At 43.3% G+C, this 24,636-nt stretch overlaps 1 protein-coding gene across 5 annotated transcripts in view; it reads left to right on the forward strand.

Moving 5' to 3' along the window:
- Nucleotides 1-24,636, forward strand: part of ZNF608 (zinc finger protein 608) — a 108,153-nt gene that overhangs the window by 33,068 nt on the left and 50,449 nt on the right. For all 5 annotated transcript variants that reach the window (XM_027969979.3, XM_027969981.3, XM_042250293.2 and 2 more), the window contains one exon: nt 15,060-15,315. In XM_027969979.3, coding sequence (XP_027825780.1) covers nt 15,060-15,315 — 256 coding nt within the window. The remainder of the gene's footprint in view (nt 1-15,059; nt 15,316-24,636) is intronic.

Raw genomic sequence — 24,636 nt, forward strand, 5'->3', positions numbered from 1 at the left:
AAATCATATACCTGCTTTTAAGTAACTATAAATGTTCAACTATAGGTTTATCTCCAGATATTTTGAAGTTTTTCATTTTATTTGAAAAACCATCCTTTGGTTTCCAGAAACCATAGGAGCAGGTTTTTAATGTGTTGGTTTAGGCATGTGACATATTGAACAAGTCCTGAAAACATTGCTTTTGGGGTTTTGATGGAAACTCTGAGTGAGGATGACAGGGACCACTCACACTGTGTACAGGCTTACTACAAGATGGGGATGATAAGGGCTTGATTTGAGTGACCTCATTTCATGTGTCCATTATATTAAATACAAGTTGGTAACACTATATACTATGACTCCTGCTTTGTAGGTAAGTAAACTGAGGCTTAGCAGAGCTCAGTGAAATCGTAAGATGATGCTACTAGTTTGTAAATGATCTGAGAGTTAAACACAGAGACTTACCTGTAATACGCAAGCTCTTACTGAGTTCAGAAGTGTTAGTGGGATGCTTGGCATGTCTGTTGTGATACTCTGTGAGAAGTAACTTCTGGAACCGACAGTCTTAGTTGAACCATTCATTACTAGGCTTCTGCATAGAGAACTCAGATTTCTGGGATTGCTTGGTTCATTTCTAGCTCCCAACCAAATGTATTTGAGAATGATAATTTCATCTCATTCATTCATTGAAGAGGAAGTTGCACACGGCAGAGCAGTTCTCCTGGGTTCCCTTACCCTACTGCTCTCCACCCGGGTGCCCTTTCCCAATAAAATCTCTTGCTTTGTCAGCACATGTGTCTCCTCGGGCAATTCATTTCCGAGTGTTAGACAAGAGCCCAGCTTCGGGCCCTGGAAGGGGTCCTCCTTCCTGCAACAAGTGGCGACTCTGGCGGGAACTCTTCTTCTCTGAGACTGACATCCTGACCACTCGGGGTACTCAGGGACCAGCTTGCCTGCCAATGGACCAGACCCAGCGGCCGCAACTAGGACCCTTTTGTCCCTGGTCTCCTCCTGACGCAGACAACTGGCCAGAGTGCCCCAACCGGTAAGGAACAAGAGACTTTATTGACCTCTCTCCCCTTCCCCCTCTCTTTCCTCTCCTTAACCCTTCCTATCCTTCCCTGTTTTTCTAGTCTCCTGGTCCTGGACTCAGGAATCTGGTCGAAGGGCCCTCAGCCTGAGCTGAGGATTGGAAACTGATCACCTCCTCTTGGCAGGGAACTCGAATTCTGGTTCTCGTCTGGTCTGATTTCTGGTAGGGCTGAGTTCCAGTCCTCCCTTCTCTGGAGGCCCAGGGAAAAGTCCCATAATGCCTGGGTATCTGTAGGTGGCAGGAGACGTCTGTAAGGCCACCCCTTTCGCCCCCCCGCCCCGCCTCCTCCCCCTTCTTCTTTCAACCTGGCTTCCTTTCCTCCCTTGAAATCTTTGATGTTAATACTTGGATCTGAAGTTCTGTGTCTCTATAGGAGATTTTCTGAGAGACTGTATTCTTTTATTTAAGGGCTTCCCTGGTGGTGCAGAGGTTAAAGCGTCTGCCTGCAACGTGGGAGACCTGGGTTCAATCCCTGGGTTGGGAAGATCCCCTGGAGAAGGAAATGGCAACCCACTCCAGTATTCTTGCCTGGAGAATCCCATAGACAGAGGAGCTTGGTGGGCTATAGTCCGAGGGTCGCAAAGAGTCGGACATGACTGAGCGACTTCACTTTCACTTAAGCTAAAATATCCTAGCTTTTAAGATTAAAAATATGACCAAAATCATGTTACAGTTATGTGGGATTTTTAACATTCCTCTATTCTTATAGGAATAGAGAGGTATAATTTATCAACAATGTTGTTATTTCAAAAAAACTTGACTTGTGTGTAAGCTCTGTCTAGGTAGGAATCTTAGCTGTCTTGGTTTTCCTTATATTAGTGCCAAGCTGTCATAATAGAGAGATACTCGATAAATATTTATTGAGTTTTTAAAGTCATGACTGCTTAAGTTAGAATTGAAGTATACCTCCTGTCTCTTTTGTGGGCTGTGATTCCTGATTTTTGGTGGGAGAGCTAAGCGTAGTAGTGCATTAATCTTTTTTTTCTTTTTGCCTCATTCATAAATGAATCTGTGTGCTTACTTCATCGTATTCCTATACTTTTTCCTGCTTCCTTTTTTCTCTTCCTTCCTCTTTTTCAGCACCCCTCACCCCCCATCCCATCCTCTCTTCCTCTCCCTGGTAACATTGATTAGAGTCCACTGGTGAACCTAAATGAGCTACTTAAAGGATCAGCATTTCCCATTAAACTGGAGCAGGGACCAGCAAACTTTTTCTGTAAAGAGTCCATAGTACATGGTTTAACTTTGTGGAACCAGATGCAGTATCATGGGTAGTATGTAGGTCCTGATATGACCAGGGAGAGGAAACAGTCTCTGCAGACTTTTCAGTTGATAAAAATTAAAATCTAATAATAGTAATTGAGTGCGCTTTGTTTGTAATACAGGTCTACTGATTAGAAGAATGGAATTATCTTTTTATGGAGGGTGGTGATAACGTTTCACTTACTGTGGGTTCAGAGTTGGTGGTTGCTATCATTAAACTGATTGTAAAATATCATTTGTAAAAAACGTGCTTAGCTTGTCGAGGTGTACAAGATATTGGCAGTTGGGCCGGATTTGGCCCTGTGGCCTTTGTTTGCTGACCCTTGAACTAGACTGTGGACCAAAGCCATCCCAAGCAGGGTAAACTGCTGATATTCTTCCCTTTGTAGAGGCTCATTCCCTGGAGACTGGAAAGGCAAGGCATTCACATGGGAGGAAGTGGGGAATAGGGATTTGCAGGCTGGGAACAGGAACATAGAGAATGAGGGGGACATGATTTTAGGGTACCAGTGTAGGAAGATAGAAGGGAATACGAGCGAGTTTATCTCTAATTAGGGTCCAGCACCGATTCTCAAGGGAATGAGCCTTGGACCCTGTAGGACATCACTCTGGGTAGGGTAGCATCAGGTGGAGGCAGTCTGAAAAAGCATATTCAAGATGACTCCTGGTTCTGTGATAGTCTCAAGTACAGGCCTCATTACCTTCTTGGCTGCTGGTGACATGGAAGGGCTGCAGGAACTGGCATTTGTTGGGGGCGGTGGGGAATATGGGTTCTCATGGATCAAGTCATCTGATGGAAGAAATGTGACTGCAGCCATGGTGTCGAGTCATTATTTCTTCACTTGGATTTAAACAGAAGGTTCCAGAGGGTGCAGCGGCCACTCTCTGGGGCTGCCAGTAGCTGTCAGGGTGAAATTCAGGGCTTGCCTTTAAAAAGCCAGCAGTCTTGCTCTTCTGGTGGGTAGAGAAAGGGAAGGACCCTCAAACCAGCTCCCCAGAGGGCCTTGACTGCCCTGTGGTGTCAGCCACCAGACCCCCCAGACCACGGTGGCCTTGGAGCCTCTCTCCCCTGGTTGGTCACTCAGCTCTCTACTGGTTTGCTGCAATCGCAACAGCCACGCCTCCTGCTCTGTTACTCCACACTGATGTCAGCGAGAAATGTTGTTGCCCTTTCTCTTCATACTTTTCACAGGTTCCCTGAGCCATTTTCTCCACTCTGCTGGCTTCACCGCTTTCTCTCTGCCGGTGACCCCTCCCTAGTCTAGATAATTCTCTTGAGCTCTACACCATTCTGTCCATCCGCATGATAGACATCGCCCTACCACCCTCCACCCATGCCCTCCATGCCAGGGAACGATGCCCTCGCGCGCTCACACGGAAACCTGGGACTGGTATTTGAGACTCCTCTCTTCCCCCACCCCCACCACGTCTGCCGCCTCTTCCGTGGGGGACTCCAGTGGCTTCAGCTGCCCTCCTTCCCGCCTGCCTTCCTCTAGTTGCAGCCGTCTCATATCTGTTCTCCCACAGCTGCGGTTTTGCCAGAGAAACTGTCCATCCTCCCGTGCCCCTGCTTTAATGTCCTCAGCACACTCTTCTACCTTTGCAGTCATCCCAGAACATTCTTAGTCTGTCCTGCCTCTTCATGAGCCCTCTGTTTCTTCAGCCTTCATGTTCTGTCTTCCTCCTGACCCCCTAAGCTCCTTCACTCACTGTACTGTCCAGCGTGGCTCATCTCTGTCCATGCCTCTCCCCCTTCCCCAGCCTTACTCCTGCAGTTTCTTCAGATCCACCTTGCACTCTCCCTACCACACCCCTTGGCGCTTGCATGATGAACCTGACTGGCCACCCAAGCTGACCCCAAGCTGCTCTGTGGCCACCGCTAGTCTCCCCCGCAGCCTCCAGGGCCCTCCAGGGCTCATGGAGAAACACTTGGCAAATGGTAGCACCTGGCAAAAACGTTTTAGATGAGGAAACAATTTCCCCAATGGTGAGGAGCTTCAGTCAGCAGCCCTTGTAAAGCGGAGGACACAGGGTCAATACACCACCTCCCTTCCCACGCAGTTGGCCCCAGTGCCGCCTTGGCTTGTAATTTCAGGACCTCTACACAAGGAGTTGAAATCATAGTCTCAGTCCTGTGCCCTCTCCCTTCTGCGTTAGCATTTGTTTCCTTTTATTCTGAGTGGAATGGCTTAGCATCTTTGTATTAAAATTTTTTAAAAACTGTGAAAGTAGTACATGTTCATGCTAAAATTCATGCAAACACAGAGGGGATAAAATGAAAACTGACTCCTCCCCATCGTCCTGCATTTTTTTATATGGATTAAATTTCTAGAAGGATGCATACGTAGGAAACTGTTAGAAGAAAGGCTCTTCCTGAAGAATGACCTGTTGGACTTTTAAAGGCTGCTCTGTTCTCAGGAGGGAAAACAGAATTCTGGGCCTGTGGGAAACTCTTTTGTGGGCGTGGGGAAGGTTCTGCGAGAAGAGAACTTTGAAAGCTTGAGGTACGGTACGGAGCTTGGTGGCGGGCACAGCAGCCCTCATGGGATAGCCTGCGGCCTCTTGTTTGGCTCCTGACCTGGCTGTGCGCTGTTGTGCTCAGTCATGTCTGAATCTTTGTGGCTCCCATGGACTGTGGCCCGCCAGACTTCTCTGTCCATAGAATTTTCCAGGCAAGGATACTGGAGCAGGTTGCCATTTCCTTCTTCAGGGGATCTTCCTGACCCAGGGATTGAACCTACATCTCCTGCACTGATGGGCAAATTCTTTACCGCTGAGCCACCACTCCTGACCTTGAGAGATAACTTACCTCTTAAGAATTTAGTCTCTTTAGTTTACAGAATCCGATGAGAAAGCCCACTCTTGCCTTTTCATAGAGCCAAAATAAGAATGAATGTTAAAAAAAAAAAGTGTCTCCAAGGTGTCCTTAAAGATGGGCATGAAGATGGCTGGGGAGCTTCATGATTTCTTTCTGTCTGTAACTGTCCATCTCTGTGATGAGCTATGGAGAGCTTTACTGAGTTGTTTGATTTGATACGGAATTAAAATTTTAAAGCTTCCGTTAAGAGAGTGATGGCTCCTTTGAAACAGTTTTTGGGAGTTATGAAAGGAAGGATGAGAGATAAGAGGTTGATGCTGAGTGTCCTTGACCTGAATTTATGTGAGTAGTCTTTAGTTTTTTCAGGGAGGGAATGGTACCAAAATAGTATATGGGGCAAGAAGTGACAACTGGCCTACCCTGCTGTGGAAAGGGTCTTTGACTCTTTCCATCAAGCATCTTAGTTCTCATAAGGTTTGACTCCTTGCCGTTGAACTTGTTATGACCAGCATGTATTGAGTTTATAGTTTAAATGTCCAGAATATTCCTTGAAAAGACTATGTTTAAGGTAGTTGCAGGTGAGATTTTCTACTATAAAGAAGTGCTGTTGGTTAGAGCATTAGGAATAAGGTGATTATCCCCCCCCCCCCCCAATCCCAACAGGCTTTTCTTTCTTTCATTTCTCCTCCTTTCTCCCTTCATTGAATCATGTCTGTGTCCTGAGATAGTTGAGGATTAGAGACCTACAACCTTTTATTAATTTCGAGGAGAAATTGGGGTCATGCGAAGACAGGCAATGCTTTAATGGCCGGTTATCTGCAGAGATACTCAATAATCAGGGGTTTTGAAATTGATTTGCTCACTGGTGCAGGTATACTCACAGGAAGCAAAATCAAGAGTTTTACCTCTGGGCTTCTTTTTTAAAAATTTCCCTTTCCAGGACCAAGGGCCAGATCTAACTGCAAGAAATGGGATTGATGTGGAACTTTACAGGGGTTTCAGTTCAGTTCAGTTGCATAGTCGTGTCCTACTCTTTGCAACCCCATGGACTGCAGCACGCCAGGCTTCTTTGTCCATCACCAACACCCAGAGCTTACACAAACTTATGTCCGTTGAGTCGGTGATGCCATCCAGCCATCTCATCCTATGTGTCCCCTTCTCCCGCCTTCAGTCTTTCCCAGCATCTTTTTAGTTCAGTTCAGTCACTCAGTTGTGTCCGACTCTTTGCGACCCCATGAATCACAGCACACCAGGCCTCCCTGTCCATCACCAACTCCCAGAGTTCACTCAAACTCATGTCCATCGAGTCAGTGATGCCATCCAGCCATCTCATCCTCTGTCGTCCCCTTCTCTTCCTGCCCCCAATCTCTTCCAACATCAGGGTCTTTTCCAGTGAGTCAGCTCTTCACATGAGGTGGCCAAAGTATTGGAGTTTCAGCTTTAGCATCAGTCCTTCCAGTGAACACCCAGGACTGATCTCCCTTAGAATGGACTGGTTGGATCTCCTTGCAGTCCAAGGGACTCTCAAGAGTCTTCTCCAACACCATACTTCAAAAGCATCAATTCTTCGGCACTCAGCTTTCTCCAACTCTCACATCCATACATGACCACTGGAAAAACCATAGCCTTGACTAGGCGGACCTTTGTTGGCAAAGTAATGTCTCTGCTTTTTAATATGCTGTCTAGGTTGGTCATAACTTTCCTTCCAAGGAGTAAGCGTCTTTTAATTTCATGGCTGCAGTCACCATCTGCAGTGATTTTGGAGCCCCCCAAAATAAAGTCAGCCACTATTTCCACTGTTTCCCCATCTATTTGCCATGAAGTGATGGGACCAGATGCCATGATCTTCGTTTTCTGAATGTTGAGCTTTACTCCAACTCTTTCACTCCTCTTTCATTTTCATGAAGAGGCTCTTTAGCTCCTCTTCACTTTCTGCCATAAGGGTGGTGTCATCTGCATATCTGAGGTATACACAGGGGTTTAGTTTTGTACAAAATAAAGGGAAAAGGATTAATCCAAGAAGACTTTTTTTTTAAAAATACTTTTACCACCTCCTCCTTTCTTTGTGGCTTAATCTTGTTTTTTAAGGTGTCTTTGGAAGTAGGCAGGATGAGAGGAAATCAGAGAAGCCTTATGAACAAGATAGGAAAACACCGGTCATTTACTACTATTTAAAGCATGCTTAGGTTGCTGAGTAGTGTCACTGACAGTTTTAAAACAGATGAAGAATCTGTGGCTCAGGAATAAGACAGGAATGGTTCCCCTCCCTTCCCCCACAAAGAACATAGATGAGGCTGAGTGTGTAACAACTGCTGTGGTTGGTGGAAAGTACCCAAGGCTGAGTCCCTATGTCCCCTCTACCTCCACCAGCTTCATTTTCCCATGGAACCTGACACAGCTGGGGGAGGGCCTTCTAGGGGAGATTTTGGTTTGGCTTCAAGACAACCAGAAAGCTTTAGACACCAAGTCCAGGGTAGTTTAATTATACTCTGTCTTTCTATACTCGGTGCCTTCCTTGTCTTTTGCTTTGAAAAATTATCACAGCTAGAGCATGAAGTTAAAAATCGTCACTTGTTTAAAATATAGTTTACACTTGTGGCTGGCCTGTCTGTGCTTCTGCGTGTTAGAAGCCTGTCACCTTTCTGCACATGGAGTTGCTTCTTGAATAATACACTGAACAGTCAGCCACCTTCCCTTGATTACCACCCCCACGCAGTGTCCCAGAGAGCCTGGGGGGGCATTCTGTGACTTTAGCAGGGCTGGAGTCCTGGTTGGGAATGGAAGCATCCATCTTGACCCCACTGGCCTTGGAACTGAAGCCCTGGTCTATCCCAAGGCTGAGCCCTACCTATTCAGCGGCTAAGCCTTTAAAAGCGTGCGAGCAGCTAGAACTGTGGCTTTTTATTTGGTCTCTGGTCTTTATGCCTAGGAAAGAGAAACTGAAAATAATAGTGTGATTCCCAGTCATTGTATATAGCTGTTGCTTTTGGAGTCAGATGATTTAAAACAGTATCAACAGCAAAACAATACCTGAGCTATGGTTTCTGTGAGGTTTTGTAGTTGAGGTTTCTGAAGGAATTGCGGTATTTGCTTGGGCACACCAAGATGCACCATCCTGATCTACGAGTTGAGAAAATAATCAGATGCGTGGCTTCTAACATGCAGAAAAGGGTCAGAAATTACCTGGGGAGGTAGGTTTCTTTCTACCTCGTGTTCTCTTTTACATTGAGAAGAGTTTCTTTTGCTGTTTGATCAATGTGGGTTCAAATTCTGGCTCAGCCACTGACCCTAAGTGACCTTTTCAGCTTAAGTTCCTTATTCCTCATCTGTTAAGTACGTTCAGTTACAACCTGGTGAAGACTGAATGAGAGCATGCACAGTATCATCCCTCCTGTGTAATAAGTGTTAAACAGTAGTGACTGATAGTGTTACTAGTTTTACAAGAAAGCCCACAGACTTTGAAGTCAGAGAGGTTTGGCGTGGAATTTCAGCTCTCTGGGTAAGTAGCTCATTCGCTGAGGTCTTCAGTTTCTGTTTCTATAAAATGGGGATGTTATGACTGTCAGAGAATATAGAAAACATCTGGGGCCTGGTGTACAGTAGGCCCTTAGAAGGAGTTTGCCCCTGTTGTTTGGCAGCAAGCTGTAATGCGTACTTTGCCCTGATCACGGTTTCTAGAAGGAAAAGCCTGCGCTACATGTAGGAAAGACAGAATTAGGAAGACTGAAATGCAGTTGTTCCAATTTTGTCCGACAAGGATGAAAATTCACCCTTGACGAATCATTTTGGGGAAAAGATCGGTGCTTAAGGAAACCATTTTTTAAGCTTCCCTTGCTTTACTAATGAAGCAACGATGTCTGGCAGAAAGGATAGTTAAAATGCAAAGTGATGGACTGCGCCAGTGGTCACCTTTAAAGAGCTGTGATTTCCCTTACATGGAGTGCCGTCTCTGTCTAATGCTTTTTAAATTAAAGAGGTGACTGTGGGCAATCTCATAAAACAGCCAAATACCAGGATATGGAGAAAACGTGAGCATTAAGCATTCGTGCCCTGGTGTGCTCACAGAATGTAAAAATATTGACTCTGAACAAAATAAAACACCATTCCCTCTCTGGTTGTTGGCGACCTGAGAATCCCAGGATTGAGGGGTTAAGAGCAAGATGAGCATGGAGATTTGTAGCAACAGATGGAAGAAACCCAGGCAAGTTCCCCAGTAAGGTTCAGAACTGCCCCGGGGTACAGGAAGGAATCTTTCCTTGAGGCTTGCCTGTTTCCTGGTGGTGAGCTTCCCATCTTCCTGGCAGTGCTAGCCGTCCCCGCAGTAACGCCAACCTGACTGTCCCTTTGTCAGGTGAGCCCTGCCCAGCCGACCTTTCCTCACTTGTTGTCAGTTTCCAGGTCCTGGAAACCATCACCAGGGGCCACAGTCCGTGCCCGATGGTGCAAAGCTGCTGCCTGCCGCGCTCCAGCATTGGAGCCTTCCTTGCTCATCAGCACTCAGGAAGCTCTTGAAATAAGGTGAACAGAGAAAATACTGCCAGGACCTCTCTCTGCAGACTATTTTTGTCCCCTGGTCGTCTGATTACTCACCCTGTGTGCCGCTATCTGTGTAAATAACCTTTCCTTCCCCGCCTCTCTCTCCGACTCCCATGCTCTTAGGCTCTCTCTCGAGTAATAAATAGCCAGGCTACCGCTCAGTGTGCACCAACACCTGGGAATAATCATGCAGAAATAACAGTGAGAGACTGCCGCGCGTCTGTTCTTGACATTAACTTTCCTCAGTTTGACAGGCTGCCACCACCAGCTGTTAGACTTATGGGTCTTTTTTTTCTTCCACTGGAGATGGCTGCTTTCCTCTTTCAGGCTCTAGTAGATTACATCAGTGTCCCGTCAGGATAATAGAAAAGAGCTTTGACAAAGGAACCTTCGCTAAAACCGGCCAGTTCTCCCTCTTGCTGTTTTATTCCAGTTACTGGTATCATTTGACTAATAATTCCCCACTGATTTTTAAATGGAAGATGGTAGGAATACTCTTTTAGGGAATGTCCCTCCCGAAAGGTGCTTATAACTGCTACTCTTTGTAGCAAATCCTAGCATTTGGCTTTTAAAGGGCTAAGCCACCTAGCATTTTCTTTTTCAGTTCAGGTCTCAGGTATGTTTGTGATAATAAGAATCATATTGGCGATGGCAGGAGCATTTATTTATTGAGGGCTCTTCCGTACCACGTGCCCTGGGCTAACGTCGTTTTGCGTGATCTTGGGTGGTGGTAGTCACCTTAGTAGTCAGGTCTTGTTTCTGTTTTACAGATGAAGCTGCTTAGTCCCAGAAAGATCAGGCAGCTTGCCCAGGCTTCTGTTGCTAAAGGTTGACATGGACTCCAGCTACAGAGGCTGGTCTCTGCCCCGCACTGCCTTCTTCGTGCTGGTTTTCACACTCAGGTCACCCTGGGTAGCCCCTTACGTGAAGTGCTGCAGCGACGCTTGCCCTTTTGCTGTATTTGTGTGGCCATTTGACTATTGCTGCAGTCTTGCCCACTCTTTTGCTAGTGGCACCTGGCACACAGCAGGTATGTTAGTAATTATTTATTGGGTGGACATGCGATCAATTTGAGGTGAATAAAAGGAAACTTTGAGGGGAGCATAGCACAGAAAAAAAGAGGTCCAGCAAGAGATGAGTGGAAGGAGATTCTGCAGAAGTGAAGGACTCATCAGGGCCTGCTGTAAAACGGGGCTGGATTAAGCCAGTGGACGACTGCCAGATGCCAGTGTATGAAAGGAGCAGTATTTCCTCAGGCTGAGCTTCTCAGGGTTAAGCCCTTTTTCTCATACTTTTAAAATACTTTAACCGCACTTAACCATGCATTTGGAGAGGATTATAGATTTATGTTAAACATAGTAGGATATAAAAAGGAGCTTTGTAAGAGTGCATGCAGGGTTAGAGAACTGTAATATCAGACCAGGGACTTTTTTTTTTTTTTCTTTTCCTAAGCCGTTGTTTACTGAGCTAAGTGCTATGCCAAGCTTTCACTGGGCATGAGTTATCTCATTGAGTCTTCACTGCGACCCCGTGCAGATAATCATCATTCTTACTCCCATGTCTTAGATCCAGACACTGAACCTTAGAATAGCCAGGTCATTTGCTCAGAATCCCTCGCAAGCAAGTACTTCCAGGGTCAGGATTTGAACCAGGACAACCTGAGGTTTGTCACTACCCAAGTCCAAGTGTACATTGCCTCCTCTCCAGATACTCTTGTAGGAACTGTTGCTGCTCTTAAAGAGCCTCACTGGGTGAAGAAATTGTGTTTCAGTGTAGGAGTGAATGACCTGAGAAATGAGGGGACAGTGGAAGTTGACCTTTTGTATAAGGCAAAAACAACTTTCAAAACCCTGCCTTGTGTGTAGCGTCACATGGCTGTGTATTAAGCACCATGAAATACACGAGAACCGATTTCTTTTTTGGAGAACACGTCACACTCTGGGTGTTTACTAGCACAAAGAAATGACCAAACTCCCCCATCCCTCTTCTCCCTCCCAGTGTATGCTGAGCTCCTTTATAAAGGTCGTTCTTAGAGGATGCTGCTCTTCTGTGTTCACCTGGGCTGCCACTAAAGATAAATTATTGCCTTTGCACAGATACGGGCCCTGGCTTTCTCTAGAATGAGTAAACTGGGTTAGATGACCTCCTAGCTAGAACATTCTGTGGTTGTCTCAAAAAGCTGGAAATGCAAACTCAGCGGCTTATGCCTGGGCAGGTCACTGCAGGCTGAGGGAAGCTCAGCAGTGTCAGTTGATGCCACGAATAATGTGGGCCCAGCATAGCACATGATCCAGTTATTATGTTACGAGAGAGTGGAAATTCAGACTTTTTCCTGATTTTTTGCGTTGGCAAAAAAAAAAAAAAATTTTTTTTAAACTGGCATACCTGCCAACTAAAACTGCTTTGAGAGTTTGGCTGTAATTCCTCACCCCTTTTCCAGTTGGTAAGCTCTGGGAGAGGACGGCCCTCGGTATCCCTCATGGATGGTCTTTGTTTCCCACTCCAAATCCTGAAATCCCAAGGGAGAAAAGTTTGCTTTTCTACTCTCATAATGATAATCGAGACCTAAAGGAATGGGGATTTTGAGCTGCATTGAGGAAGCGAGTTCAGTGGAAAAACTTAAGAGAAATTCACTTGTCTAAGTCAAAGAGCTTAACCTATAAAACCATATAACCTGTTGAGTTTTCCTATCAAGTTTAAGTGTTTTAGACTTATTACATTGGGGAACTATTTATGATTATTGTTCATATTTATAGTCAAACTTCTCTGAATCTTAGCTTTCTCATTTTAAAACAAGTGTGCACAGGGCTCCAGGGTCCCTTCTATATATATCATCAGCTGAACTCTTTTCATTGCTTTTGAATTGTGTTAATGGAAATAAACACAGTTAACTTGCCAGTAGGCCTAGGAGACCATGGCCTCTCCCATCAAGCCATCTAGATTCTTTAGACGCTGTATCTTTGGAATTACATAAATATCCTAAAGAGTATGTGAGTGTGTATGTATCTCCATGCAAATATATTCATAAGCCGAGTTATCCTGAAATAGAGATTTAATCTAGAAATTCTGTTGTGATAGGATTCATCATCACTATTAGAAGGCAAGAAAATAGATTTTCCAGTTGAGGAACATGGGCCTCAGTGAGGTTAAGTGACTCTCATAAGTCACGGGCCTACTTAGTGTGGGAGGTGGGGCCAAAGCCCCCTACGGCTTCTTCTCTACATGTTTTCCCACGGCCTCCTAAGCTTCACAGTTAGAGAGTTGGTACTCTCCAAGACACCTCACCTCTTTTATTTTATTCAATCTTCTTGTTTGTCTAACTGAAGCTGTACTTGTTCTTTTAGAATTAATGTATGCTGTTGATCAAGGGTATGAAGACTATTTTGAGAACGTTGTTCCATTTTGTCTTTTCAGTTTATATGTGTCGCACCAAATTACAGTCAGTTTACAACTAACTATACAAATTAAGAGTTTGTTGGGAATCATGCAAAAAAATGTGCAGTAGCTGGTTTATAATTTTCTTTGGTCTTTTTTTTTTTTTTTTGGTCCTCTTTTAAATTCTAGAGAGTGACTTCAATCTCATGCAATCCTTTAGTTGTAATAAAGACTACAGGGTTGCACTGGCTTCCCCCACCTTCCTTAAATTGTCTTCCTCTGAACCCCTTTCTTCATTTGTCAGCTCAGTTTTAAAATAGAAACTATCAGTGTGAACTTTGATCCACATTAAGCTGCATTTACACAAAAGCATAAATCACCAGATCTGGGGCTTGGGGCCGTTAAATGCTTTCCTTTCTCGGGCTCTGTGATCAAGAATGAAGAACAATAAAAAGCATGGAGCAAAAGGAGTTTTATGGCAGCTTGGAGAGCAGGAAATTAACTTTCTTTAGTGTGCAGTTGGATGAAGGGCTGTTCTGTCGCATCTTGGATCACTCAGGCAAGTGAACGTCGCTGTATCATTTTAGTGAAATGCAAACTGTAGAAATAGTTTCTCCAGTCATATGAACAAGAAGCCCACACAGATGACTGCTTCAGCTGTTGAATGAGGAGCACACTTCCTCGTATGACTTCTCTTGAAAAACACTCTGTATGTGTGTGTGTGTGTTTTTTAAAGAACAAAGACTATGCACTATTATGTCTGTATCAAATGTTGATTTCTTACAAATGTTAACTGAGAATATATGAACAGACTAAGATGGAATTTTACCAGAAGAGCTTTCTCTGTGTCCTTTTTACACACCTCCTATGTCAGCCCAACTGATAAGACACATAAAGACATCATCTCTTGTATGTCAGTGACGTCTCTGTGCAACCTGAGGACACAGGTGGTCTGGCATCCTGTGCAGAGATGTTGTGCGTTTGGCTTTTTCACATGTGACAACCGGTCAGCAGGGCCATAGCTATTCTATAGCAGTCATGACAGTGGTTACAGTGGTTGGAAGGAGTGGATCAGTCTGTTGGTGACCTACCTGCTCAGTACATACGTAGCTTTTGGTTTCATTAATGGCCCGACTCCTGCATTTTTTGTGGTGAAAGACACCTTTGCTCTTGTCCTTAGGATTGGGGTGCAAGGGAGCAGTTGCACCGTAGGGTCTCGTTTTGGCTGACATTTCTCTTTCCTCAACATAGAGTTGCTGAGTCCCGATCAAACTCATCAGGGATCTGTACAAGTTGAAGTACTAAAGGACTTGTGCATGGAGGAGCTCAGATTCTGTTGAGCACATGCATTTATGGGTAGTTCTCCATTTCTATGAACGCTGTCAACCTTTGCAGCAGAACACTTAGTTAAAAGTTGATGCCTAATACATGCTAATAATATCCAGTTTCTGTGTTTCTGTGTGTGTAATCATGTTTATGATTTTGTATGTTCGGCAGAGTAAGTTAATTTATTTAATAGTGATTGAATTCATTATGGTTTATAAAGTACTTTGAAAACAATTTTAATCCATCTCTTATGCTTAAATGTCCAGTGATGCCTATATGGATATTTATTGGAGTTTCTCCTTTGGAAAATGTTGTTATGTTGAAAATACAGTTTCATAACAAGTGGGAAATAGTCTTCATTTTGCAAAGCATATTTCCTTCACATCTTTTGAGGCTAAAGATTGTCAATTGGTGAACTTATAAGGACCCCAAAGGCCGGTCTGTAACCCAAGAAGCTAGAGCTCCAATGTTTACTTTGTGTGTTATGAAAAACGAAAATGCTTATTTCTCTTCTACTTTGTGTTTTGGCACCATTAAAACACTCAAAGCATATTATAATTGCAAATGGAATTTGGATTGGTGATGTGTTCTGGAAGTGATGCAAACAGCTTGCATTGAGAAGTGCTCCAAGCACGCAGCACCACTGCAGTAAGCCTGTCTATCTTTCAGGTTGACCCCCTGTTCACAGTGCCAGCGCCTCCGCCGCCGATCGCCAGCAGTCTCACGCCTCAGCTTCTGCCCTCCTACTTTCCCCCATCTTCATCCAATATTGCAGCACCGGTTGAACAGCTTTTGGTTCGGACTCGTTCCGTGGGTGTCAATACGTGTGAAGTTGGAGTAGTGACAGAGCCAGAGTGTCTTGGGCCCTGTGAACCCGGAACCAGTGTGAATTTGGAAGGGATCGTGTGGCATGAAACAGAAGAAGGTAAATACAATTTATTTTTACCTATTCCCCCATGTCCTCTTCCCTGTGATGTCTCTGTGTCTACGTGTAATGGGAATTTGCTTTGTGGTATTCAGAGAGAAGAGAAAAGTGGTTTCTATGCGCTCTTGACTTTTGTTGAAATAAGAGCTATGTTTCTCTTTTTGTTCATGGCTGCTTTTACGTTCATTCAGGAGCAGTCTGGTGTCTGTCTAAGTGGTTCTGCACTCTAAGTGCTTTAACTTGGAAGGACTCTGAGAAGCAGGCTGAAGGTTACCGTTTCTCCTAGGAGGTATCATGAAAATTAGAATGGGCAACAGATCTCAAGTTCATGTTGTTCTTGGTTTGCCAGCTGATCTGTCTTGAGGTGGTTGCTTTTGTGTTGTTGAGGCTTATGTTTACCTTCTGAATGGAGCCAGTGTTCCTACATTTAGCAAGGGCCATCACTGTGATTTGACAGTGGCCAGTTGTTGCTCAGAGCTAATGAAGCCAAAGTCCAAGGCGTAAGCTCCAGTTGAGTCAGTCAGTTCTTTTCTGTGGCTGGAGACGTAGCACCTTCCTGGTCCCCGAATTCAGCAGGCCCTCTGGCAAGTGCTGTCCATTAGTCATGAGACCCAAGGTGCAAGAGAGAGAGATTGGGTGAATCGCCCATTCCTATTGGAAATACACATCAGATGTGTGTCCCACTGACAGTGGATCCAGACATGGGTGGCCACATCTCATAGTACACGATCGTCCCGTATAGCACGTTTCATATGTGTCCTTGACAGAGGCCAGTAGGTAATCAGTACAAACTAATCATGAAGGAGAGAGCTCCACTGCTGCACTGCGGCGCGCTTCCTGCCATGGGGAAGAAGCATGCCCCAGGGTACACCAGGGACCAAAGGAAAGTGAAAAACATAGGGAAAACGTTTTTCCTCTGAGCTAGATTGGAAAGAGTGAGGCGATGATCCTTATCAGTATCATTGTCTTTTAGGGGAGGAGTCCAGAGCAAGGATAAAGGTAACAAGAAGGACCTGAGATGCAAAATCAATAGATTCCTCTGTATCAAGGGGGAGAACTGGAGGCTGAAACTCAAAGGAGAAGAAGTAAAATACATGCTGAAGAGGCTGAGTGGATGGGAAAGGACCATATATTGGGGGTGATTGTTGGGAAAGAAATGGTTGGGAGAAAATAGTTAAGAATGGTGCCAAACTAGGGAATGAGAATAAAAATGACTGGAAATCAGGCGACAGGTGTGAGTATAACTGTGAGTAGGCAAAAAATAGCTCAGGCTGTTTCAAGACGGAAAAACAAAACTTCTACGGAAAATCTTTGAATTCTACATATTACATTGAATTTACTCTTCTTGTAGGATGGATTACATCATTAGATAGAAAATTTGGTAGATAGCATCAGTAAGGAAAAATCAAGATTGAATTCTATAGGAAGCAGCCATGAGAGGGAATGAAAGCAGCAGATCCAGAGAGATCTCTTACTTGCTCAAATAGAACTGACAGTTAAAATTTACTCTTGGTTTTAGAAACGTGGGAGGTGTTGCGCCTTCTCCCTCTTTGTACCTTAAACTGGAAAGCCACTTAAATCAGTAGTACACAACCACATTGGGAGGGATCGGTGTCAGAGGAGCTGGAATTAAACCTCGGTCATGTTGCTTGTCTGTTCAGACCCTGCCCAGTGCAAGGGGGTCCACGTGGGGAGCTCGCTTCTCCTTTGTCGCCTCTGGGTTGCGCACGGTTCATCTTCCCTTAGGTTTTTTTCCTAGAGGAGAAGTGATGGATAAAGGCTTCAGACTGGCATCTCCATAAGAAAACGTAGAAAAGACTTCAAGACGTTGTTAAGATTAATTAGTGGAGGTGCTGATTTTCAGGTATAAAATGATTTAAAAAGAGTAAGGATTAATTCACATCAAGTTGAAAGTCAGGTTGTCTTGTACTTGGATAACTGACTCCTTAGGGTGAAGCACTGTCTTCCATTTTCCTAGCTGTGACTTAGCGCCTGTCAGCTTACAGTGCGTCGTGATTTCATTTATTTCATTCAGTGTGGGATAGGACAGGTTCCTGCAGGGTGACCTTCCTACATGGTAGATGCTGTAAAATCTAATTAAAAATCCAGAAGGTTTTTGTGGTTCTGAAACAGCTCTAAGTTTAGTTTAGTTTTTTTTCTTTTTCTTCTCACTTTGCTTAGGAGTCTGCTGATTTTTTTTTACTTTTAACCTTGGCCTTCAGTAAAAGAGGGGCTTCCCTGGTGGCTCAGAGGGTAAAGCGGCTGCCTGCAATGCAGGAGACCTGGGTTTGATCCCTGAGTCGGGAAGATCCCCTGGGGAAGGAAATGGCAGCTCACTCCAGTGCTTCTGGTGTTCTTGCCTGGAAGATCCCATGGACGGAGAAGCCTGGTAGGCTACCATCCATGGGGTCGCAAAGAGTCAGACATGACTGAGTGACTTCACTTTCACTTTAGTAAAAGATGGGATTATTTAGAAAAAAGAAAATCTGTGTTTGAAAACAATAGTATATATGTTGATTGGAAATTCTGATGCTCTGGGCATACATACATTTAAAGGGCTTTCATCATCATTATTATTTAAAAGTGATATGAATAAAGCCTCCCCAGTTCCTTGCTGTTCTCTGAAATTCCATCTCCTGAGTTCAGTGTGCCTTCTCTGATCCTCTGTGATCCCTGAATCCCCGTGGGTGACTTCCTTCAGATGACAGACAGATAGTTTTAGAAGCTTCTCAGGCAGAGTAGTGGAGTCTTCCACAGCTCCAGCGTCCTCTGAATTGCCTCACATTTTCCAGGATTTGGAATGTGTGGATGTTTACTGTGGTGACAAGAAGGAGATGGAGCTGTTAATAGAGTTATTCTTGCTGAATAAACTAAACTTCTGACCTCCATAGAACTTAAGAACTTGCCTTAGTAGAGGCCTGGGTCATAAGATGTGTGTTTAATGTGTAACTGTTTTCAAGAGCATTCCATTTGCACTTTTTTTTTTTTTTTTGGTACAGTATGTTTAAAACTCTTGTACCAATTTAAAAATTAAACCCATTTGACCATTAATTTTTCCCTTTTGGGAAAAACAAAGAGAGAAGCGGAACAAACACATTTGGAGCCAGTTCTTTGACAGAGCTAAAAGAGATGGATTTGGGGAGAAGTGAAGGGAAAGTAAGCCTCGTTTTTTCTAGTACTAGGTTTCACTAACAAAGAGCTTCAGGTCGAGCACTTGTAAAACTGTCAGTTGCCTTTGACTGCTGTTATAGATTGAGTTGAATAAAATCTCTTCCTTGGTATTTTCATTTTGAAGATATTGTATCACTGGTAGTGTTTTTCACAAACCCCAATTTATGTGCGTTCACCCATGTGCGAAGTTTGTATATGCTTGTTCCAAGGTCCCAGAAATTTTAAAAGGCCCCATTTGCAGTCTTTGGGGGAATATCAAGTGTCCCTGTGATTTCATTGGAAGATAGTAGGAGCAACAAAGCTGAAATATGACATCCCCACTAGGTACCTTATGGTTTCTTATGCTTGGAATTCTTCATTTGAGGAGGGTTCTTTTAATCAGACATTCCTGCTTGTGTTACTGCCAAAAACTCTACTCAGGAATAAAGTGTTAGGAGAGAAGTTCCCTCTGGAAATAATTAGTGGGTTTCAGATCATGCTTAATAGGAGAGAAAAATTATTACTTCATTTGGATGTATGGTTACTCTACTCTGATCTTTCTTCTTTAAGGTGAATGCATAGGAGCAATGACGTATTCTACAAAATCACTCGCAGATGTTAGAAAGAATTCCCTTAGCATTTCATTCCTGACATTTGGGACACACATGCCAATGTATAGTTATTTGTTTGAAAATTTGCTCTTTTGGTGTGGCGGGTGGGACAAAGAAAACATGGTATGTACGCATTTTGTATAAATACATGTGTATTGAGCTTGGTTTTTTTAGATTTCAAGACTGTATTTTCCTTTTGATTCTTACTGAATCCTGTTTCTTACTGGGGTTTTTTTTTTTCCCCTCCCTGAGAACATACTTGGTTCCGCTGGGTCCACTGTTCATTGTTATGACTGTCATTTACCATGGCTCTGCCATTCTGTCCTGAAGAAAAGGAAGTGAGAGAAAGCAAACTGGTTATTTGTCAGTGAAGGCCTTTTAAACATCTGTCGGTTATAGATCAGTGGTTCTCAACTTTGTGCCTGTGAATCACCTGGAGAGCTTTTAAACCACACTGATGCCCTGGCATCTCCTTAGTCTGGGCTGGCAATTTGGTGACCTGCCACTGGTATTTTTTTCCAACTCGCTCCAGGGGTTTCTAATGTGTAAACAATTATGAGAACCATTGTCTCAGGGGAAAGAGGGGATGTCCTGGCCGTTTGCACGCTGCTTGACTTTTTCCCTTTAAGGAAGTCACATGTATCATTGCCTCATTTTCTCAGGTATGAAATAGACAAAAACACCTGCCCCGTGTACCTCACAGGGTGGATAATGCCTATCAGGATGCTCTAGTGTGGCCGGTGAGCATAGCTGTTTAATACCTGTGCTAATGAGAAAGAGGCCTAGCTTTGATCCTGAACATGAACCCCACAGAGGTTTTGAGGGGCTTAGTGAACAATTAGCTGGTGTATCACTCATCCCAAGTCATTAATACAGTGAGGCAGACCTTAGTTTCTTTCTCCCGTAAGCCAGATACTGTGACTTCATTTCTGTGTGGTCTGCTGAGTTATTTTTGAAATAGTTCAGAAACCCAAAGGATTAAGGAAAGTTGATAAAAGTAGCAAATGAAAGATTGTACTCAGAAGACACTGGGAGTTTTCAGAGGGGATAATAGAAATAAAAATTATGACATCCGAGAAAAGAGACTTCCCTGGTGGCTCAGATGGTAAAGCATCTGCAGGAGACCCGGGTTCAATCCCTGGGTCGGGAAGATCTCCTGGGGAAGGAAATGGCAACCCACTCCAGTATTCTTGCCTGGAAAATTCCATGGAGTGAGGAGCCTGGTAGGCTGCAGTCCATGGGGTCGCAAAGAGTCGGACATGACTGAGCAACCTCAATTTCTTTTCTTAGAAAACACCTAGTGTGAGAGGAAGAATGCTTGTTTACATCAGGACCTTCACCTGATGTTCGGTGCGTTTTCTGAAGAAAGGAAAGTGATCTTGGGAATTAATGTTTTAATTAGAGAAGTAAATGATTCTCTTTTAAACCATCAGAGATGTTCTTAAATTCTTCTGCTTTTTCTGCATCTCCCAAGTCACAAAAAAGATAGTGTTTTTATGTACAGGGGAAGGGGTCTCAAGCCAATTTCCCCCCCCACCACCCTTTGGAATTCTTTTTTTTTAAAAATTAATTAATTTATTTTTTTTACTTTGCAATATTGTATTGGTTTTGCCATACATTGACATGAACCTGCCATGGGTATACATGTGTTCGCCATCCTGAACCCTCCTCCTACCTCCCTCCCCATCTCATCTAATTTATTAAAAAGCAGGTGATCCCACATAATTGACGATGGAGCTAATGTTTGCTCTTGTTATTTGTATTCTGCAGTATTTACTTACCAACCTTTTTGAAAAAAGAACATTTCTTTTTAAATTTTGACTCATGAGATTAAGTATTAATCCAAGCTTACTTTTTATTTTTAGTAATTGAACACAGAGTTGGTCTAGTACTTTAATGATTGAAACATGACTATTTCTTGAGATAGTTCCCAGTTTTTATAAATTCAGTTTTGACTCACAAGCGGAGTAAGATGCCCACTTTCACTTCTGCATTTCATTCCCTGCCATATCAGTTGATGATTATAGCTGTGCAGCGAGGGGGAACCTTAAGATGGCTGATGGCCATGCTCCCTGTCAGTACCGTACTCGATGGAGATAAAGCAGCTCCCGGGGTGTGAGTTTGATAGGTGAGCATAGTTGTCTAATCATAAATGAGAGGAAGGGTCCAAATGTAATCCTCAGCATAAACTTCTCAGAGGGCTGAAAGACCTACTAGTTGCTTCCACTCACACCCTCACCTTCCCGGGCCATCTCGCTGTAGGGGCTGCTGATGAAACTGTGGATTGTCTCCTAAGATACATCACCATTGGTGGTAGAGCAGCTCAAGGGATGCACTTTGCAAAATGTACAAGTGCTGCTCATTTTCACATGCAAAAGGCAACCCAAATAGAAAATCAGATCCATATGTTTGCTTTATCATGATGGTGGTGGTTTAGTTGCTAAGTCATGTTTGACTCTTTGCAACACCATGAACTGTAGCCTGCCAGGTTATGACCATGGGATTTCCCAGGCAAGAACACTGGAGTGGGTTGCCATCTCCTTCTCCAGGGGATTTTCCCAACCCAGGGATCAAACCTGCCTCTCCTGCTTGGCATGCAGGCTCTACTGCTGAGCCACCTGGGGAAACCCTTGCTGAACCATATGCCATCTTTATTTTCTCTGATTCTTCTGTTTTCAGCGGCAAAAAAATTTTTAATAAAGTGAAATTGTTTGATGGGGTATAGTATAAACAATTAGAAAGCTCATATCACATTTTTTTTTAAGATTACTAAAACTAATGTTTTCAGAAAAATACAGAAGGTAAAGATGGAGACAAGGTCTTCACATAGTAGGTGCTTAGTAAAGACGTATTGACAGAAGGAGGAAGTAAGGAGAGCAGCAGGGAATCTTTGTCTGGGCCATTTTCCTGGGTTTTTTGCTTTATGCTGTCTTGGATCTGTTTGATGCTTTCTTGATGATATAATGAGAAAATCTGGATATGATGAATGATTGTGTGTTGCTGGAAAACCGTAACACAGTCAATTTACCTCTTGTCAATGTGAATAGTAAGTGGCTATTAGGTAAGATTTAACATAATGTCTTTGGACCAAACATTTGTTCTTTTGTGTTTTTTTTAATACGTATTCTGGTGGTGACGTTAGGTGTTAAGTAATGAAGTGGTAAGTTTCAAACTCCCTGTGTATTGAAGGCATTTTGTTTCCCCTTTTGATTGGTTGATATTGTATCTAAAGTTAGTCTTGTATGTGAATACTGAATGTAAAATATTTTAAACTGAACTCTTCTTAGGACTGAGGCATATACAGCAAAAGATTTAAGAAGCTGTCTTTTAAGAGTTGTGTGTGTGGTATTATCCAGTATGCTTGTGTGTCTTTTCCCTGTGAAAGAGTTGGCAAGAAAATGTGAGTCTTAACATTATAGTGACTTGGAACTGAAGATATTATTTTCTAATTACAAAATTCACTCAGTCTCATGGGTTGCATAGAATAGCTGTTGGCCCATCTGGGCATATGTATTAAAAGGTTCCATTGACTTTTAAAAAATACATTTGAAACAGTTTCATTGAGATATAATTCCCATAATGTACAGTCCATCCATGTAAAGTGTACAACTTAGTGGTTTTTGTAGTGTACGAGTGTTGTGCAGCTATCACAATTAATTCTAGAATATTGTCATCACTCTCCAGGAAACCCCACGCCCATTAGCAGTCACTCCCGCTTGCCCCAGTCCCTCATTTTACTGACTTCTACTTCTTTGTCGTTACCTGGTTTTTTGTTGTCTTTAACGTGTAAATATGTCCGTTTCACGGAGAAGAGGAAGGCTTTTTTGTTGAGCACTTTTTCTGTGCCAGACATCATCCTGCGCATGCTTTCCCAGTGATTGCCTTCAGTGCTCAGGACAAAATCCAAAGTGACCTCACTCGTTATATTTTAAAAGAGGAGACAGAAAGGGATTCACCTGGCGAGGGAATTTGAACCCACAGCGGTTGGAGTTTGAGCCCTTGCCTCTTCAAACCTCCTCCTAGGTGTTCTGGGTTTCTGTCACTGCCCAAAAGTTCCTGTGTATCTTACAAAGTTCTCCTTGGAGAGAAGGATGAAATTTGATAATAATAGCTGGAGTTTTTATTCTTAAGCATGGAGTGATAGGAGATTCTCTGTAGGTCTAGCATCTCATCTTGGCAGGAGTCACTGAATCAGCCTTAGCTGGGTTGCTGTATACAAACCATCCCTTTCAGCCCCACTATGCCATAAGCTTCCTTCGTGCACAAACCCCATCTGTTTTGTTCACTGTTGGATCCCCAGCGCCTGGCACGGAGTAATACACCATACATATTTGTTGAATGTTGAATAAATTCACAGAACGAAATGATCTGGTCTTGATACCTGTTTAAGTTTGAATAGCGTCACTTTCTACTCAGGAATATGTTACTTTAAAATTAAGTTTGGACTACACAGTCTGAAAAATAAAGTTCTAGAAATCTACTTTGTTAATTGACTTTTTTAAGCTGTCATAAAATCTGACAATATTTCGGCTTCCAGCTTTGCTATTATTAGACTAATCTCCACAAAAAAGGAGAAACAAACTATTTGGTGTGCTTCTTCCCTTCAGTCATTTATATCTTCAATATGGTTTTGATTTTTTTTTTCTTGTTTTAAAAGAAATACATTTTAAGACATTTGGGGGGAGAAAAAATACAGACGAAAAAGTCATCTATGATCTCATTGTTCAGACAAGACTTCAGTTGTTGATTTCTTTCTTAGCTTTTTAAATAAACATTTTTATTAAATGTTAAAATGTTAAATGCCAAAATGGAGGTCATTCAGTAGTACACTTCTGAATGTTCCTTTCTCGTCTTTTAATATTAACATTATAAGATAAGCATTTCTGATGTTATTAAAATACTTTCTAAAATACATTTTTCATTGCTATACAATATTATGTGGAATGGACATGAAATATCTAAATTTCTCTCATGGTAACTATTTACACTGCCTTCAGAAACTCCTTAGATAACTGTCATCTTTGTGCATGAAGTTTTTGTATTGTTTTATGGATTTGCAGTTATTGGGCTAGCAGCAGTTTTCAGGGAGAATTGCTGAGTCAAAGTACACAGGCATTTTTAATACACGGCGATGGTACCCTACTCCAGGGTTCTTGCCTGGAGAATCCCAGGGACGGGGGAGCCTGGTGGGCTGCTGTCTGTTGGGTTGCACAGAGTCGGACACGACTGAAGCGACTTAGCAGCAGCAGATAGTAACTGCTTAACCACTTTCCCAACAGGTGATACTGGTTCATAGCCCAGTGGAGCCCCTCCTTGGTTACCTGTCCCAGCTTTGGGCTCAGTGACATTTTGATGACAAAAGACATGAGGTTTTAAGTAAAATGCGTAGCTTACAATGCCAATATCCAGGGTCCTGTCCTAGACAGAAAAGGGAATAGGACCTTCTTCATGTAGTAAATATCGAAATGGTCCAGCCTGAGAAGGCAGGTGTGCAAGTGAAGTGGTGTTCCCAAGAGAGCTTGCAGCTGAGGCTCTGCCTGGTGGCGGGCTTTGCTCTGGA

Source organism: Ovis aries, chromosome 5, assembly GCF_016772045.2.
Source record: "Ovis aries strain OAR_USU_Benz2616 breed Rambouillet chromosome 5, ARS-UI_Ramb_v3.0, whole genome shotgun sequence".
NCBI classification, from domain to species: Eukaryota; Metazoa; Chordata; class Mammalia; order Artiodactyla; family Bovidae; genus Ovis; species Ovis aries.